General features: G+C 40.5%; 1 protein-coding gene across 5 annotated transcripts; it reads left to right on the top strand.

Moving 5' to 3' along the window:
* The first annotated feature begins 8,705 nt into the window (after positions 1–8,705).
* On the top strand, positions 8,706–20,232 carry LOC138594425 (A-type potassium channel modulatory protein KCNIP2-like). Of its 5 annotated transcripts, XM_069665498.1 has the most exons (10): positions 8,706–8,778; positions 11,716–11,718; positions 16,501–16,603; positions 16,763–16,883; positions 17,006–17,075; positions 18,778–18,848; positions 19,343–19,450; positions 19,553–19,657; positions 19,998–20,060; positions 20,185–20,232. In XM_069665498.1, exons 1-10 carry the CDS (start codon positions 8,706–8,708, stop codon positions 20,230–20,232), a joined length of 765 nt encoding a protein of 254 aa, XP_069521599.1. The 5 variants fall into 5 exon arrangements, with proteins under 5 accessions (XP_069521599.1, XP_069521598.1, XP_069521597.1 ...); XM_069665497.1 differs by lacking the exon at positions 11,716–11,718; XM_069665496.1 differs by lacking the exon at positions 11,716–11,718 and having other exon boundaries at positions 16,724–16,883.
* The last annotated feature ends 170 nt before the right edge of the window (positions 20,233–20,402 follow it).

The following is a 20,402-nucleotide window of genomic DNA, read 5'->3' as shown; positions in this document are numbered from 1 at the left end:
ACACACAAACACACTGTCCTCTGCTGACACTGCCGACTCTCTGAGTGTGATGCATCGGGTGTCAGCGGGGGACTTGATTTCCTATCCCCACTCTGCAGAATTGAAATATGACTCTTCATGCGATGAATACTGTCCCTGATAACAAATGATTTTTACTCTGATCTTTTCTTTATTTCTGGTCCCCCGTTGAGCTCGTATGAACTGTTGAGTAAAACGTCAAGCAGCTTACGCTCGACTGATCGAGTGTTTGGGTGAGTTTGCAGAGAGGATGGCTGCACGCTAAGCTCCAGTAGTTTTATTATGTAATGTTTTGGCCTCACTCTCTGTCCAGGCAAGTTCAACCTCAGCGTCAAACAACCTAAAACACACGCTCAACTAACAGTGGTGTCATTTGTGGTATTCAAATGGTGCATATTTTTTCAGCATCAGTAAAAACAAAGTGGAATAAATTAATAAATTCAATTTAAAGCTAAAACAATTGATCTTAGGCCCAGATGTGGTTATAAAACACCTGTTCACATGGAGAATTTGTTCACTTGTATTTTTACTCTATTTTGGTCTCTCTTGTTTTCAGTCGCTACAGGAAGTTATACACTGTAATATTAAAACACTATACACTCTCTGCTCAGCACCAAACATCAGAGGGACAAAGTGAGCGACGAGCTGGTGTACAATGTTGACCATGTACTTGCACAAGAGAGAAAATTCAATTAGAGGTTGGTAGTGACCAAAAACAGAGCTAAAAGAGAATATAAGACTTATATTGCCAGTCAGCCAAAGACAATACTCATAATGAATATTAGTCCATACGTGCTGATCATGTAAACCAGCACATTTTTGTTGTACTTAATACTTAATAGAAAACGAGGCTGTTGACTGAAACACATTGCTTATTCCTAAGACACTTTTTTGTCACTTGTTTAACCTCCATGAAGAACTTCTGAGGGATAATGTGAGAGAAGCAGTCACAGCAGGAATGAGGTAATTTCATCAGATAGTGTGCGCTGAATCATTTCATTATTAAATGTTTCCAAAACATCACAAAATGATGAACAGTCCAGACTCACTAATGCAATATGTGCATGTGTGTTGACCAAGTTCCAGTTCTGATCTACTGAATCATGAAAAAGTCTTTAAGCAGTTGACAGAAACAGTGCAAAAAAGTGTGTGGAGTTAATCAGAAGGAATAGATATTATTCTGAGAAGTGATTTAACTTGAAGTGTCTGGTCATGGTTGCTGAAACTGGTGATTTCCCTCCTTTCTTCTTTGTCCTCGATCAATCTCCCTCCATCCACTCCTTTGCCCCCTCCTACTGTGGAATTGTTTTGCCAATATCTCTGATAAACTTTCTCCTTGAGCCCCTACCTAATGATGTCAGCTCCCTCAGGCCTGCACAAACATCAACTGGATTTTTAGTTGTTTACCAAAGTAACAAACAGAAGTCAGAATAAACAAATCAGAATGAAATTGCTGGATAAACGTTATAAAAGTTTCACACACGTTAAAGGTGCACTGTGTAAAATCCTTGTTGTAAGTGACACCGCTGGCTGTTGAATGAACTGCAGTCAATCTTCTTGCACGCGCTGATGTTATCCACTTGATGGTAATTTGCTACATCGGCTAACTGGCAAATCGTCTGGGATAGAAATCAAGCTAATGTTTGCTTGTTGCCAGCTTACAACTAACTGGCTAACCTTAGCCTAAGTGGTTAATGCAACGATATTGGCTAATAGAAAACAATCAGTAGTTATACACATTTGCTTTGTTCTTCTACATAATTTACTGTTGGCCAAAATCAACACCGTTTGTCATGTTAGCTGGCAAAGTCATTTGTCAAGCTAGACAACTGACATACAAACTCGCATAGTATTTTGGTAGTCATAACGTTAGCGAACATGCTAAGGTTTGCCAACTAGCTCTATAGTATACACTACATAAATCTGGCATCGTGCTTCGTAACCAAAAGACAAATTATGCCGGCAAACCAGCAAATCATCACAAGCATTCGCTAACATTAGCCTGCTAAAGCCACAATATCACGATGATATATATGTACACACACTTTGCGGCGATGTCAGCTTACCTGTCCAATAGGAAGAAAGGCAGTTCTGCGTCTGTTCTGATCCCCAAAAGCAATCAAAGGTCCCCATAATTCGCATGCCCTGCCAATGTTGATGCTAGTTTTCCCCCTGACGTTGGTCACATTCCAGTCGGGCTTCAATAGATACAACTTGTTTTTGTTTTTATTCTTGCACGTACTTTGTGTTGGTGTTGTTGTGGGTGCCGGTCGTTTGTTGGCATTATGTGTCTCCATTTCTCAGCTTGCATCGCACCCTCTTCTTTTCGCAGGTAAACCAACCCGAATGCTTTACATACATCAGCCCACAGGCTGTTACAGGCAATGACAGAAAATGGGGAAGGTCTCAATTTTTCAGTTCCTCTACCATAATATTTAGTGATTAATACATGTAAAATCTTACACAGTGCACCTTTAATGGAAGCTTCTCTGCACACAGTGTCACTGAGTTTTAGAGGTATAATAACGTGCATCATCAGCGTATTGGTAGGATAGCTTATCCTGATCATGTGGATGGGGCCAAGGGGCGGCGTACACCCTTGACAGGTCGCCAGTCAATCAGAGACATCCTTTCACACTCACATTCACACCTGCAGGCAAACCTAACAAGCATGTCATTGGGAGCAAGCCGGGGTAGCTGGAGGGAACCTGTGCATGCTCGGGGAGAAACATGCAAACTACACACAGATGCCGCCCCCCCCCCCCATGGCTAAAAAAAGATTTCAACCTCTTGGGACCCTCCCACTGTGAGGAAACCACCTGCAAAAGAAGAATTTTAAATGTAATTGTTTACTTTAAGAAGTCGGTAAAAAAGCACATTACTCTAAAATATGATCAGAGTTACGGATAAATGGGGACTAACTAATTGGCCAAATGGCAGAATATGGGATCTTAAGTAGTTTTGTCTTTGGTGCTGGTTGAACAAAATGAGAGGAACAAAAGAGAATTGAAAGTAGTTTAAGGAATCAGTACAATCAATAAGGGAACTTTCTCCTCATGATCACATTACCATTCCTTTAACAAGAAAGAACTGCCTCATACACTTGTAGTTTATTGATTAGGGCATGCAGGGCCATCTATTGGCTCCTGTAATGCAGCAGTGGGACCTTTAACATCACTGATAACAAGCCCACTCCCCCCCCCCCCCCCCCCTTTCTCTGTCCTGTATCTCTCCTCCTCTCACAGACTTAATTAGAACTGTGCGGTCGCGTGCTGAAGAGAATTACTCTGATAAGCCTCTAATGGACATGCAGGCATCATGTTCGTGCAAAGATCCATTGCCAGGGACAATAATGTGCTGGGAACAATGCTGCAGCGCTGAAGTCAGACTGTGAGTGTGTGTGAGGATGGAGGAGGGTGATGACGGTTCCTGGATGTCACTTTATGCAATGTGTTTTTAATATTGAGGACCTCAATCCCCCGACATGACGTATTTCTAAATCCTTTAATTTTGTTGGCTTTATTGTATATTGGGCAGTATATCAAGTCTCTGATGTAATCACTGCTCTGCGTGTGTGTGTGTGTGTGTGTTTGTGTGTGTGTGTGCAGAGGGCAGCTGAGACACAGAGCCAAGCTGTGTGTTTTACTGTGACAACCCATTAACGCTGCGGAGTATTTATAACGTTTCATTTGAGCATATCAGCCTTCTCATCAAATATTCATTTGAGGGGAGATTGCCTACTTTGTCTCGCCTGAGCCCCCCCTCCTTCATCCCTTTATCATCATTTCACTCCTTCTTTTCTTTATCTGTGTCCTCTCCAGTATCTGGGCCTGCATAAAATATAGAAAAAACTAAATCAACTTAAACTGCCTCTTTCCTGCCGACACGTGGCACTACTTTTTATGTCTTATACTGAAAATGATCTACTGTAGTACTGATCCAGCCTGTGCCAGCTCACCTTTTTAGCTGTACTTCTACTGTATCTCTGTGTGTGTGTGTGTATTTGTCACCTGTATCATTGCTCCACAGCATGCATAACTTCAGGCATCAATCCCAGCTCATTATTGGTTATCTGTCGGCTCCACTTTCCCGCCTGCAGCAATGCTAAACTTCTGTATAAACCCATGAGGGAGATAAACACCATCAATACTGCAAGATTTAACCGTCCCAGGGCAGCTAATATATTCTAATACCTCTCCACCGCCTTCCTGCTGTCGTCTTCTATTTCTCCCCAGAGTTTTTTAAGCATCTCTTTGTCACAGATTTGCTTCTCTTTCCTTCTCTTTGGTTCTTTTTATCTTCAGGTCTCCTTTGTGTCCTTCCTTCCCCTTTTCTTTGTCCCTTTCGTCTCCTGCAGTTGATAGATATTATTTCCTGTTTTCCATCCATCAGTCTTCTGAGAGGGGACAGAGTAATCCCTCATCCACCTGGCTGTCTATAAAGAAGCTTCACCACAGTGTTTATCCCAAACATGTATTATTTAGTTTAGTTCTTGGAAAAATAAGTTCTCTTTTCCAATTTTGTTTTTCTATGGTGGTTTGACAGTTTACTCTGAAGGGAAGCACATACGCTCCAATAGCAAATTGATCCACCATTTTGGTCTAGACTGAAATAACTACTGGATGGATAGACATGTACAGACATTCATGGTCCCCAAAAGATGATTTTGGTAAACCCATCATGTTTCCTGTAGTTACCATGTTATTGACATTTTAAATTTCTAGAGAAGTCTCCACCAGTTTTGGATGGATGACTGATTGTTGGTACAGACATTCTTGTTCCCCAGAGGATGAATCCTGATTACTTTACTGATCCCCTCTTGCACCAGCATGTCAAAGTCTGTGTTTATTCTGTTAAATATCCAAACATCTACTAGGAGTGGTCTCATTGTTGAGCACACATTCGTGGTCCCCAGATGTTTCATCCTGATGCCTTTGGTGATGTTTGACTTTAAGAGCTATTGTACCACGAGGTTAAGGTTTGTACTTTTATTTAAAACATCAACAATTTCTCATAGGATCGCCTTGATATTGTGATTCAGCATCTGAAGGATGAATTGTATTCACTGTGATGATGCTGTAACCCATCTAATTGCATCATTTGTTCAACATTTCTGTTTCTGTCGTTTGATTTTTGACCAAAAGCTTAGAAATCTAATGACATTCCCGCCAGCCTCATCTGCACTCTGTATTTTGCGCTTAGTAGCAATTGTTAGCATGCTAACATGCTAAACTTTCATGATGAACATTGTAAACATGTTTTCAACATCCAAATGTTAGCATTGGTGTACGCATATTAGCATTTATCTCAATGACAGCTGCACTGAGCTGCTAGCATGGCTGTAGAGGCTGCTGCTCTAACTGACCTTTAGGTTTTTGAAGGGCAAAACTAAACAGCTTGGGTGCAACATGGAAGTTATTTTGGCTTTTCGGTTGTTGTGGATTTGCATTTTACTAAAATCACATTTTCTTTGCAAAGGAAGGATTGAACTTGAAGTGAAAAGGTAATGTTGATCATTTTACAGCTGTAAAACTTAGATGCAACATCAAAGAGAAGAGTTCAATCGCCCCAATCATCAAAAAACACTTGCTTATTAGGAGCCATCTTTTCTCAAGGACCCTTTGGTAATATGAGCTAAAGAATAATATCCAACTTTATTGAAATCTCCTTCTTATGCAGATGTAACATTGTGACTACAGTCCTTTTTACACAGAATATGCCATAATTCATTTAGAAGTTGAGGGGACAGAATAAATCTGATTCTAAAAATACACATGACAGTCCACTCATTTACAGCTTTTCTTTACACCTTGATGTATCCCAGAAAAGCTCAAAGTGTAACAGTGAGTGTGTAAAAATAGCAGCTTGTGATGGGAAACAAAGCTGTGAGATCTTCAAGTTTATCCCATAAATCAGGCCGTGGCCTCCTCTGTCTCCATCAAGCTTACAGGGAGTATTTATGGATTTATTATTCAAATGAGTTTATTATAATCAGGACCTTGGTGCTTCCTTTTTTTCTGAAATATGAGTAAGTCATCCGTTAACTCTACTCAAGGACAAGGAGCTGACAGCGTATTGATCCCCAGGTTTTACTTCTCCCCATCGAGCCAAAGCTGCTCAAGACCCGAGCCAAGGTGAGACCATCCATCAGAGAGGCACAGATCAGCACATATACACCACCACGTCTGTCTGTCTGTCTTTCCATATCACTCCTCCTCTTGTGCTGTCAGCTGTATAACACAATACCACAATAAAAATTCACCTTCACCAGTCCTGCAAGTTAAAGTGTTACTTTACTAAGAGTATGTTAAATCAGGAAAATGTACTTGCAGTATTGAAAGTAACAGCACTCAATACAGAAAATGTCCTGTGTGACTGTTACACTATTACATATAATATTATCATCATTATGCATCAGTGCTAATTGATGTTCCTTTTCGACAAAGCTTAAAGGTAGGGCTGACTTAGGCCCTAGTAATGCTGCTTTAGGTGTAGACTGCTGGGGGACTTGATTAACCGAGCTCCTGTGTCCTCCTCTCTCTATATATGTATATAGATCTGTATGCATTCATGTCCTATAAATGCATGTTACCAACCATATATCTTCCCAGTAATTTTTGAGCTCCCTTGTCTCGCAGGTTCCAGTTGATCATTGCTGCAGATGGCCTGCTGCTGTGGACCTGCCTGACTCCATCTGTTACAATAAATATTACCAATCATACTTATATTATCATTACTGTAGCCTAGTTGTTATTGCTAATATTAACCATTTTCTACTATTATTTGCATTATAACCAAACGTCTGTATGATCTGGTGTTGTACGTCCGTCTGTCTGTCTCATAGTCAGTATAAAAAGATGGACGACATGACAGCTCCCTAAGAGTGAAGCCAAAACATCTCTAGCGCCCCCTGCTGATGGGCTACAGTATAGTTCATAAAGCCGCCTCCTCCATGTTAACAGGTGGGACATGAGTAAAACTATAAAATCAATATACACACCAAATACATGTTTCTCAAACATGGTTCCTGTCATTTTAGCTAGTTATTTTCATGCTGATTTACATCCAAGTGTTCATTTTTCTGACAAGTTTATTCTTAATTAGTTATTTGATGCTGTCAAAATCATGATTGACAGCTCTGTTGATACGGCTCCTGCCGCCGATCTGCTCCGGATTAGCAGAGCGGAGGACGAGTTTAGTTTGTGTTTTGGTTAGTGGCAGTGGCTACAGCCACTCCACCTGCCGATCTCTACTGCACAGACTCTGGCTCCAAATGACGTCACCATCGCAAGATGGCAGCGCCTATCACAGGGGTATTTTGGCATCACTTTAGTAAGTAGTGATCCTTTGGTGTCTCTTATATACGGATGTACATTTGAGTATCGTCATTGTACATATTTTGATACGAAAAAAAAAAAAAAAAAGTACAATGAGAGCAGATGGAGACTCGTCATCCATATACGGTCATTGGTCTGTCTGTGTGTCTGTCTGTTTGTCTCTGTCCATCTCTCTCTTTCTGTCCCAGCCCATCCAGTTGAGGCAGATGGCTGTTCACCATGAGTCTGGTTCTGCTCGAGGTTTGTTGCCGAGCACGAGCTCAAGGTGGATTCATGTTGGCTCTCTCTAAATAATATAACAAGGAGTTATTTCTATAGTCCTGAGATAACTTTTGATATGATTGTGGATTATAGAAATTGATTTATATTGATATAGCAAGAGACTGATCAATTGAAGAACAATTTTACAGCTCATTTTGTGTATATGTCTGCAGCTAATGATTATGTTCTTTATGTACCAACCTGCCTATTTTCTTCATCAATTGATTGATTGTTTGGTTTGTAAAAATTTAGAAAAAGTGAAATATAACTACTCTTAGCCAAGAGTGACAATGCTTTAAACAATAGTACAAAATGTAAAATAATATTTAGAAAAATTAAATATTTTTGCATGAAGATTTCATTAATGATAAGTTGTAGCATTTCATTTTTCTGTCAATCAACTTATCGAGTAAAGCTGTAGCTGTTTATACAAAGCAGGATATTTAATAAGCTGCTGTTTGAACGTTGTGTGCGCAGATCTTAACTGGTAAAGAAACTAATAGGCTAACTGAGATGTCAGATTAATGTTATGCAGATAAAAGTGCAATATTGCTCTGAGGTGAAGCAGAGAATAAGTAGCAATTGTATGAGGAGTACAGTTCTTGAGTAAATGTAGTTACTTTCCACAACGTTCACTTTGCAATGTCGCTCTCTTTTCTTCAAGTGCACGTGCTCCAGCTGACACTTTAACGCTTTTGTGGGTGTGGGCAACGATCAAAGTAAAGTTGAATCGAATTGCTTGTTCTAAGCAGTACACCAACATCACATTTTAACCAAAAGCCCAAAGAAGCGTCTCACAGTGACGCCAGAGCGCAGTGTGTGGATGTGAGCGCGCGCTGCTGCTGAGCGCGAGGAGGAGAGAGTTCAGTTCTGACAGAGGCGAGCAGCAGGGACACACACAGAGGAGCTTTACACGGACTTCTTACGCTTTTTCTCGTTCCTTCTATCTGAGACCAGGCTGATGAAGGAAAGTGACTCGCGAACAGGCATGAAGTGTCAGAAGTCGTAGACGAGCTGGGGCTCCTGCGCGCGCAAACTCAGAGCTCCGGCAGGCTCGGTTAGGTGGTTCCGGTAAGAAGTGAAACCAACATGAAGTCCAGGAGTCAGGACCAGAGCTTGTCTGACTCCAGAGAGCTGGACAGATCTTACGACCCACTCACAGGTAATCGTTTCTCTTATCTTTCTGAAAAACAGAACAGTTTATTGATTTTCTGCGGTATGACCTGGCTTTGATCTCTGTGCCCTCATGAAAGTTTGCTTTGGTTTCTAAAGAACTTTTTGCCACACATTCGATAATTTGGCTAATCAAAAATTTGACTTTAATACTTAATAAGTATTTACACAAAATTCTGTTTCATCATCTGTCACTATAGCTGCTGATAATCTGCCAGGGTGCAAACTCAGTGTGTGTGAGTGTGCACACTGCTGCTGCTCCATACAAACCCATCAGCCTCATTCACAAAATTTAGTGAATTTGAGCATCATTTTTGAAAGGTATTTTTTGTTATTATAAGCCTGATTAACTTAACATCATGGTTAGATATAGAATAACAGTAGAATATGTGCAAATGGTCTTTAAAGCAGCCTGGTTGTATCGTCCAGAGGTCCTCAGCATCATCAGGTCAGGTCAACAGGGAAACACGTTACTACATGCAATGTGTGATGTAAACTGTTTCATGTTGATGATAAAGTGAGTCTAAGTACTTTTCAAAAGAAGTGATGGAGGTTCTGTGTCTCCACATGGATGTATAATATGAATTTGAATTCTGTTCACTAAATGACTACAGTCTGCACGTGAGACTGTAAAGTAGACGGTGCTATTAATAGATGTGAAATATATATGGTTTTGTTTTCCATATTGACCTTTGTTAACATTGACGGTGACGTGAATAGTTGATTAATCAATCATTTGGCCAAACAATTTTTGGTTGCAGCTTCTAAAATGTTGGTATTTTATTACTTTTTTCATTTTAAATGACAAAATAAACATGTTGGCTCTTGAAATGTTGGATATTATACAATATTGTTGACATTAAGTAGACTACTTATTAATAGACGGTGAAAAATGAATAGATCCCAGCCGATTGTTTTCATGAGATGCTCTAAAAATGCAGTGCAAAGACCCAAATGCACTGATAACTGATTTGGCAGTAAATGTAACTGAAGTCCAAATTTCAGCAAAAACATGCACATCAATAGTTCCCTCTGGGGTGTAGAAGTCGACATCTTTGGGATAAATAAACCGATAAGTGGAGAGGAGAGAGAACAGAAAAAAAAGAATATAACAAAAGTGGAGTTTATTTGTTTGTTGTTTTCAAATGATACCTGACTGTCTGTGTCTGTCGCCTCATGCGATCATTGAGGCTGTTTGTCAGACTTTTCAATGTTTTATTTTCCTCATGAGTGCCTGCAAAGACTCTTTAGAGATCAGTGACTATCTTACCACACACACACACACACACCTCGCTCTTTGTGCAGTGTAAGGCTGGTCAGTCATTCTTGTGACAACTTCCCAAAATAGTCTTTTCTTTTAAACATGACTTTATAAATGTTTAAAAATAGCTGCTCTGTGCTCGTCACGTTTACTCAGCAGGACAACCACTGACAGAAGAACAGATGGTACAAAGATTAAGGTTCATTACATGGCTGTTAGTTGTTACGGGCACAATACCCAGTGTGATTTCCATTGAGCAGCAGGTTAACCAAACAGTGAACAGGTGCAGGCACACAGAGGCTGAAGGGGGCGTTCAAGTTTTATCAGAGAGTCGAGCACAGGAGCGCTGTGGTGCTCTGCAGCCTGAGGCACAAACTGTGTAAGTGCTGCCTTTACTGTCCAACACAATTGTTTCTGTCAAACAAACAGCATACAGCGATAGTAAACGTGTAGATAAAAAGTACTGCTTATGGAAAAAGTCTGTTTTAGTGCATTTTAAAGATTTATCAGCTACAAACACATTTACACTGAGCAAGAAAAGGTCTTTATGTGCAGCCGCTCTGCTGTAAACCTGCTGTTGTTTACTCCTGACTCTGTTCATACATTATTGATACCTCATCTTTATCAAGTCATCACTTTCTTCACTACACTTCACATGTTACAATCACCCTGACTGACTGCTGCTCAGCTGCACCATCATGTCACCTGGAAACAAGTCATAGCTCCTGCCAACCACGAGAATTATACCTGTGCTTTAAAGCTAATGCCAGCAGCCTAGCTTAGCATAAAAACTGGAAACAGCTAGCCTCACTCTGTCCAATGGTAACTAAATCTGGAACACGTTCTCATTCCAGGTTGAACAACAGTTAGTTCCAACCAAGTAATCTGATTGGACAAGAGGCATTCCATGAGTGCTGATATATATAGTACAACATCATCGGGACTTTTCACTCTGTGTATCACTCTGCCTCAGCCAGGTGATCTGAATACTGTTAATGAACATTACAGCAGAGCGTGTATGTCAAGATTAATCAAGCTGGTGGCTCTGAATCACACAGTTCACTATTTCACTGATTAACGATAAATTAAAACATACAGATAAATGTACATGATAAAAAAACTGCTAATCTGTGTTAATCTAGAATAGGTACAGGAGATTGTGTTGCTTGGAAATACAACAATCCAGTTTCAGTTAACTTGTGGAACTAGTTGAGTTGGTGGACTAAAAAATGAATCTGACTTTTTACTAATATTTGCCACTTGTGTAACTGTGTCAGCACTGCTGTGATTCTGTGGCCTTATGCCAGATAATCACAGCCATGATGATATTCAGTACGACCTCGAGTGTGATATTGCCTACTTATTACACGGCTGTGTTAAATACTTGATTCTGACTGGTTAGTTATGGCATTCCGAGGTCTGCTGTTTCTCGATAACAGACCGTTGCTATGAAGAACAGACCGTAGGGTTTCAGCTCTAATCACACAATTAACTATAATCATATAAATCTGCCAAAGAAGTCGGTAAATTTGACGTTGGTCTGTTTACAGAGATAAAAAAAGAGACAAAACAACGGAGAAGAAACTGAAGGCTACGACAGAGAGATCTACAAAACTGAAGACGCACATGAAGTAAACATTAAACAGAACACGAGTGTGGGATGAGGCGGTGTTTAAAGACGGTGAATGGAAAATAATATATATTTATATTATATTAAATTGCTGGCTGTTTCCTATTTCCTTTGTTCTCCTTTATTTGTAGTCTTTTCTGCTAAGCTAGCAGTTGTTGGTTGCAGTTAATTATCTATTGTAAAGAGTTTAGAGAGTCTAACTTTAACAAGAAAGCAAAGTGTGTGAGAAACTACTCTTTTCAGATTCATGTGTTTATAGTTTGGGGTTTCAGAATCAAATCCCTCGGCTAGGTTTATGAAATATTGTTATCACACTTGTGATTGTGAGTGTGGTGAAAGTCTCCACCGCACCATATTGTACAATCATTTCCAGTGCACCTGCAATTATGAATGAAAAAGCCTTTTCTTCTCTTTGTGTGCATGCGTGTGTGTTTGCATGATTACCTTCATAGATTAAACTCAGGATATCTTTGTAAAGCGCTCATGGGGTTTTACTCTAATGCATGAAAAACTGTAACTGATAACATAAATATTGTATTTATATAACATAGTTACATTACAGATTTCAAAATAAAATCCCTCAGCAGCAAATAGACGTCATGTCTTTGGTGCCAAATGGATTAGGCTGTAGTCTGGACGGATGCATTAAGATCAACGTTGTGTAACAAAAATCAAAGCTGATATATAACTGATGATGTGAGTCCACATGAGGTAAAAAGAACCTGTGATATAAACTCAGGTTCACCTGGGACCTCCTGACGACCTCAGAGGAGAGATATTGGGTCAATTGGAATATTTGTGTGTGTGTGTGTCCATGGTCTGAATGATGTCCGTAATCTGAAGCTTGTCCCGCTGAGGATTATGGTAAGAGTGGAGGCTGTTGCCCGGGCAACGTTATCTCACAAACATTCATTTGGTGCTGTGTGACCTGACATGAGCTGCCCGTGACCTCCCAGTGAGCACAACATGCTCCAAGACAACCAGGAATGATAATTTTACCCCTTTTTTATGCTTTAAAAATTACTACATATTTCTCTCTTACGAGTTATGAGGCACACAGATAAACAAAAGCTTTCCTGCTAACGTGCTCACTTCTTGGATAAAGAACTTATGGAAACAGTTTTGGTCATTTATAGGTCCATAGAGCTCACTGTGTCTCAGCTCAGTGTTTAATCGGATCATTTGGGAGTTTTTGTATGAAATGTGCCTAACAAGATTAACCAAAGAAAGGACAGTTTTACAAGTTAGTCCTATTTCTAAGAAAAGACCCCATCTTTTTTTCTTCATGCCAGAAACTCGCCTCCCTGATCTGGTTGATTAAAAGCCGATTGGTCCAGGGCTGCACGGTTGTGCAGTGGTTAGCGCTGTCGCCCTACAGCTAGAAAGTTCCTGGTTCGAATCCAGGTGCCGACATAGGAGGCCTTTTCTGTGGGGATTTTGCATGTGCATGCATGGGTTCCCTCTTGGTACTCTGTCTCCCTCCCACAGTCTCGTTAGGTTCATTGGGGAATCTTAATTGCCTGTAGATAGAATAGTTGTCTGTCTCTGTGTGTCAGCCCTGTGATTGACTGGTGATCAGTCCAGGTGTAATCACGCCTCTCGGCCTATGACAGCTGGGATAGGCTCCAGCCCCCCCTCCCACAACCCCTGAGCAGGATAAGTGGTATAGATAATGGATAAATGGGATGATACAGCCCCGTTTGATGTTTAGAAAAGTAATAAGACAGATTAAGCCCTCCCCTCAAAACAAACTGAGATGCAGCAATAAATGTCTGGTCTGCTAAATCTTTAAAAGGGATCAAGACTTTAATAGATTATTCATAAGCCTCTTTATGAGTAAAAGTTGCTCTAATGATCCTCAATGATACTCAATGCATCACTGCCCTCCTTTTAATGTAGTTCTCTATTTCTCTGCCACTTTTCACAGACACAGCTTGAAACGTTTGCTCCGGTGGATCAAAAGAGTTTTTCAGTGTGTTAATAACAGCAGGGATTAGTGTATTAATGTCCCTTAATCAGAGTCACTCAGACGGCCTCAGACCTGAGGAAAGGCTGCTGGATGATCTCAGACCTGCTGAAATAACTGCTGAGTCAGTCGAACCCTTAGATGTTTAATGTTCAGTTTGTACCGTGGGAGAGGTCAAAGGTTAAATGAAATGCAACAAGCTGCTCTGGAAACATAAACGTGCATTAAAAGTTTAGTTAAATAGCATGTTGCATTTGGTCGTGTAATGTAACATAAAGAACAGAGGGGACACAATCCTGTATGTTTAATATCTTATATAGCTCTTACAATCAGCTGGCATGATGCTGCAGCTGAACCAGACGTTTATAAGCTGTTTGTCTCTCTAAGAACAACCTCTCGCCCTGTTTCTCTTGGATTACTCTGCAAACCTGACGCCACGTCACGTCTAAAAATACCTGCTAAAGAAATGAAACAGCAGGGGAGTTTTTTTTGTTGTCTCTCTGAATAATGCTTCTCCAGTTTATAAAGAGTATATTAGAGTGGAGATGTATTGTATGTGCCATTCTCATTGCCCATGTGTGTGTGTTTATGTGTGTGTGTGTGCGTGCGTAATGCTTTGTTTATTTTTCCAGTGCTGTGTTTGCTAGTTTGATTGACATAAAGACAGGGTTGCATCGGGATCATTGTCACACATTTAAATTACATCATTAATTCATTCTTTCTTATAACCTTCTATTTTTTAGTGAGTAAGATGTTGGAGCCACCATTTAGTTATAAAGCAGCTGTGAGCTCAAATGTTTTATCCATCAAACAGGTTGCTCCATGTGTTGGTGTCTCCTGCATTGCTCATAGTGACGTCCTGTCTGTGTATTAGTTTATATTTGCTCTGACCTGACTCTCTGAACACCTGAGTGTTATCTGATTGTAGTGCAACACTGGCCTCTAGTGGCAGAGACATGGCTGGGCCCCTGAAAGGGAGAAAGGTCAAGTGACAGGGCCCATCCCAAATCTGAGTCATTCATATAAACCCATCCGCCTTCTCTCTCAACATGATCCCAAACATAAACACAAACATGTTAGACTCATGTACAGGGACCTCATCATTATTATACACAGAAGAAGCAGTAAGTTCAAATTCTAGGGTTGGTGTTAAATGAAAAAAGTCATCACTATTCTTACTGCATTATAGTTTGGGTCCAAAGCCCTGGCTAGCTCCCTCTTATTCTTCTCCTTCCCAAGGATTCAGTCAAATAGAGCAGCCTAGCAGTTAAAGTCATGTGTGGGCCGTCTACGATGTCATTTTGACATTCTGACAACTCAGGTCATTTAAGTCCAGTGGCCAACAACGCCAATTGTGCTGCAACGGCCCAAGCGATTTCCATTAGAAGAAACAGGCTGCAAATTTTTGGTAATTTACATTGTTACTGAATGTGCAGCCTGATTCTTCTAATGGAAATCATTAGGACTGTTGCAGCGATTGCCCTTGTCGGCCACCGTATTAACGATTGACTGAAATTAACACTGATGGCTCCATATGAGCTACAAAAACAAAGATCAAGAAGATCATCAGCTACAAGACTGATTCTATCTTGCCTGATACCACTGCCACCTTGGGGTAGGTGTCAGACAAGGCGATTAACTTCACGCTGCCAAATTCAGCAGCTGAAAAGAGGCAAGACTGTTCAAAAGAACACAAGGGAATTTTGTTCAATAATACTTTAACCTTGTAAACATCAGAATTTGTTATTGTGAGCATGTAAGCATGGTAAGATTAGCATTTAGCGGTGTCCTCACAGAGCAGCTAACACAGCTGCTAGCACCAGCACAGAGCCTTTTTTTGCCATCAGACTCAAAGAGTGCATTTTTGTTTGCTATTTTTTGTACATGGCTACTTTTATAGGATTATAAAGAGAAAAATGTACACGACATATACTAAGACACATTTTCAAAACTAACATGCTGCTCTAACTCCTGAAGTTTACATTGGTTAAAACAAAGTTCAGACCTTTCCTGCGGTTCGGCCTTGTTGTGGTCTAAACTAAACTTGCCAGTGTTACGTGGAGAGACTCGGCTGAATTTGTTTTGTTTCCGGCATTAATTGACGGTCGAGGCATTATCTGTGACATCATTGTCTCTGCCTGTCGCATGGCGGTTGTAGCTGCTCTTGTTTGTGCTCTGCTCTGCTGCAGGTCAGTAACACTGTCAACACCTGGACACAGCGTGCCAGTGCTGCTCTGAAGGACTCTCTTGGATCTGTTTTGTTTGGTGCTCTTCTTCCTGAGACGTTTGGCTTTTTGGTTGTGGTTTGGCTTGTGGGTCAGCACAACACAGCACTGCAGTCCACACTACTTCACCCATGCACCCACCTACACCACTGATTATAGGTCTCTTAAGTTATTTCTTTTCAACATTACATTTTCTAATTTATGGATTTAATGAAAACATGTCAGATTTGTGTTATGGCAGGCTATGAATAGTGTGTCATTATGAATGGTGGTGTGGCAGCATCAGGGTCTAGACTGTCAGTAGTCGTCCCTGCAAAGCTGTAGACTTTTTTCCAACTCATGAAAACTGCTTTTAAAGTCTCATATGACAGGAAGTCCATTCAACATTTTTTACCCACTCAGTTTGACTTCTGTTTATCAGAGCTCCGACTTTTATCATGTGTCTTTAACTTTCCAAACAGCGTTCATCTGATGCGTCAATCAATCAAAGCCAGGTCCGCAAACTAACATACACACACTAAGTTTAATGGGAAAGTATTTAAGTATAGTTTGGTGTTTTATCCATTTAACCTGCTGCTTCCTGATGTTGGTCGTTGCCTGTAATCTCTGCTGTGATTGGTTGTCTCCAGGTAATCCTCCATCCAAACCTCATAAAAAGAGCATAAAGCAGCGCTTCCTGAAGCTGCTCCCCTGCTATCGCTCCAGCTCCAGCTCTTCAGTTAATCAAGGCGAGTATCAACACTCCTATTCCTCCTGTACATATTTAGTCACCAAGGAAACTTGATACACTGATACTTTTAAACATCCTAACTCTTAAGGTGATTCATGTTCACTCTGGTGTATCTCAGGGAGTATTTATTTAATTCTCTCTCCATCCCTGCGTGCAGGAAGTTTAACAGATGACTCTGAGCTGGCCACGGTGAGTTACAGGCCGGAGGGGCTCGACCGACTCGTGCAGCAGACCAGCTTCAACAGGAAAGAGCTGCAGGTCCTCTACCGGGGGTTCAAAAACGTACGTCAAATAATCCTGCTGATTTTTGATCTTTTTAATGACCACAGATTTATGAATATGTAGTTTTTTTAATTTATTCATATTGACAGGAATTTTTAATTGTGTGTGTGTCATTGACACAGGAGTGTCCCAGCGGTGTGGTGAATGAAGAGACATTCAAAAGCATCTACTCGCAGTTCTTCCCTCATGGAGGTCAGTCACATCCTCCTCCTCCAACTCGTTTGTAATTTTAACGTTACTTACATTTACAAGACAACAGATGTAAAACAACCGACTGGAGTTTTGTAAAAAAAAATATCTTCCCTCTTCACTGTGAGACACACTGCCACTGGAGGAGAGTTGATTTTCATATTCAAACACCAGGGGGAGACATACTCTGGATTTTAATCTGTGATTAGGGCCCGATCAGACAGAGACATCATGTATCAGATTACCATCACGCTATTCTTTTGCATGCTGTCCTCCACAGAAGTTGAACGAGCTCCACATTAGCATCAGGACAGAGAAAACTCTTCACATTTGATATACCTGTATGATTCTTACAAATTCACACGGCTCAAAGCACAAATTGTAGTTCACTTTGGATAAAAGTGTCAGATAAATCGAGCAATGTAGTCAAATGTTTCCAAAGTTGTTATTTTTCTTCATTTTTGTGTGTCACTGTTGATTTTCATCTGTGCACACATTTTATTCAGGCATTCTCACACGTTTTGCAACGATAAATCTGTTTTTCATATTGACAAACATCAATCATTCAATTATTCAATCCATTTTTCACAGGCTTTACAGTTTTATAGAAAACCGCAGCACCCACAACCTGAAAAAACCTTACTGACTCTTATTTGGTAAATAAATAATCTGACTGTACTTATATAGTGCTTTTCTAGTCTTCAGACCACTCGTAGGGCTTTTAAACTACATGTCACACTCACACACTGATGGCAAAGGCTACTATGTCAATCTCCAGTCAGGATCTATGGACATTCATACAACAGAGATGTGGACTTGAGTGAAGGTGACTTGGACTCGAGTCGACTTGAGTCACTGTTTTGATGACTTGCGACTTAACTTGACAAAAAATAAATGACTGGAGACTCGACTTGGACTTGAGACATGAGACATGATGACTCGAAAGACTTGCTTGTGTTCATGAGTTTAAATCTTAGCTGTTAAATAAAAAATGATGTAATTCAAGTTTCTAAGTCTGTATGCAGCACAAACTGGGGATCATGACTGGACGACTCAAAAAGCTCCCCAGTATGTGATTGTCATGACTGATGACTGGCTGTCAGTCAAACTCCTCACTATGGCAACACGCAGCACCAAAGACCCCCGTGATGGGGATATATTATATATATGAAAGGGAATACTTTTTGGATTGAAGGAAATGTAGGTAATTTGTTTTGTGTTTGACGTTGTAGTCTAGCTGTCAGTGTTTCACTGTTTAAAAGTGATGGGGAGGAATATTAAATAAATAAGCTTTTTATTTCACTGAATATCAATAATTATAATACAGATACAATTCATCGTCATACTTTTTGAACAGGTTATATAATTTGGCCAATAATATAATTATTAGACAAGCTACTAATACCTTGTCTTTTCCCTTTATAAAGACCGGATACTACAGGTAAGAGTGCTGTATGTTGGGTGGGAAAAAAATGACTTGACTTCCCTAAACTAAGGACTCAACTGGACTTGACTTGACATAACCTGTGACTTGACTTGACGTGACTTTCCCATGAAAAAATGACTGGAGCCTTGCTTGAGACATGTGACTGTAGCAATCAGGGATCGAACCACCAACCTTCCGATTGAGAGACGGCCGATTCTACCCCTGAACTCATTAAAATCTGCAGGACATGTTATTGACTGGTTACTTTTTTTTTCCCAGATTCCAGTATGTACGCACATTTCCTGTTTGAGGCTTTTGACACCCACAACAACGGATCGGTCAGCTTTGAGGTAACTTTTCGCTTCCTTCACTCTGCTGTGCGGCCAAATGTTTGTGCTCCTTAGCTTACTTCACTTCTGTGTTTGATTTCATTGTGCTCTATAGTGGAAAGTCTGGACTTTGAAAAGGCCGACAGCACAAAGTAAAAAGAAGGCTTCCCCACTCCCTGTTAAATGTATTATATTGAGCTTAGTGTTTACTTTTTATTTAAATACATAAGGACACATTATGTGTGTTTCTCATATAGACCTTTCAGCTGACACACAGACAAGGCTGAATGTTACAAAAATAATCTTTGTTTTCCTGAAAACACTTCATCAAGTAAATCCTGGATCGTTTTTACTGGACCGTTTGAAAAAAAATCCTCTTTATTAAGCATTTAGTTTTTGTTTTATGCACATATCACTAAAACATAAGCTGTTCCAGCAAACCACTAAATATACAGCACTCATCTTGCATCCTGCACTCTTTTCTTACTTTCACTTTCCGGATCTTCCTGCTGTAGGACTTTGTTTTAAGTCTGTCCATCATACTGAGAGGCTCCGTCACTGATAAACTCAACTGGGCCTTTAATCTGTACGATCTGAACAAAGACGGCTGCATCACCAGAGAGGTACGAGAACCATTCTCCCTTTCTCTCTGTGTTTGAAGCTCTTTGTTCTGTTTGATTTGGTCGTTTTTCTTCCCTCATTATTTCTCCCCTCTGTCTGTGCAGGAGATGACAGACATCATGAACTCTATCTACGACATGATGGGGAAGTATACCTACCCCAACATGAAGGACAGCGCTCCCAAGGATCATGTCGACAACTTCTTCCAGGTGAATCCCAGACATCTGTCCACTCTGCACACTGTAGATTAATATAAATATATAAAGCACTCTGCAACAGGTTTATATGTCTTCATGCATGTTGTTTGGGCTTCTTAAAGGCACCCTATTGAGCACAAGTGGCGCTATGGAGCAATGTGTTTATGAGCTAGTCCCTGATTTGTTTGTATCTTTTGCACACGCACAAGGGCACACATGTATGCACGAGTGTGTGGTGATGCATTAAAGGTCGATTGCCAGCTAGTAGAGATCATCTCAACTATGCAGGCTGAGGCAAAACTCCACTGTGCACCTTCAAGTTACCCTCTGAAACATCTTTGTCTTCTCCCAGAAAATGGACAAGAACAATGACGGAGTGGTCACCATCGAGGAGTTCTTGGAGACATGTCAAAAGGTCTTCTGCCTGTTTTCATATTTAACTATTTTATGACTCATATAAAGACATGATGAACGAAACCTCTATTTCCATCCACAGCTCTCTCACTGGTTTAACTTTGTCCCCTTGCTTCACCTTCCAGGATGAGAACATCATGCAGTCCATGCACATGTTTGATCATGTGATCTGAGCCTTTGGGTGGTCGCAGACGTGAGATTTTCCCACCTGGAGCTCATCTTCAGTTTTTCAGCCTCAAGCTACAAAGAACTGTGTTTGCAGGGCACAACAACCTGAGGATATCAACCTAAAATCACCCTTTTCTGTCTTTTTAAATATAAAGTGTGCAGGACAGTTTTCGAA

Source organism: Semicossyphus pulcher, unplaced genomic scaffold, assembly GCF_022749685.1.
Source record: "Semicossyphus pulcher isolate SPU_LCO1_2020_fin unplaced genomic scaffold, fSemPul1.0.p SCAF_17, whole genome shotgun sequence".
In the NCBI taxonomy this organism is placed as follows: domain Eukaryota; kingdom Metazoa; phylum Chordata; class Actinopteri; order Labriformes; family Labridae; genus Semicossyphus; species Semicossyphus pulcher.
The sequence above is the reverse complement of the archived record's forward strand: the minus strand, read 5'-3'. Positions and strand labels throughout refer to the sequence as shown.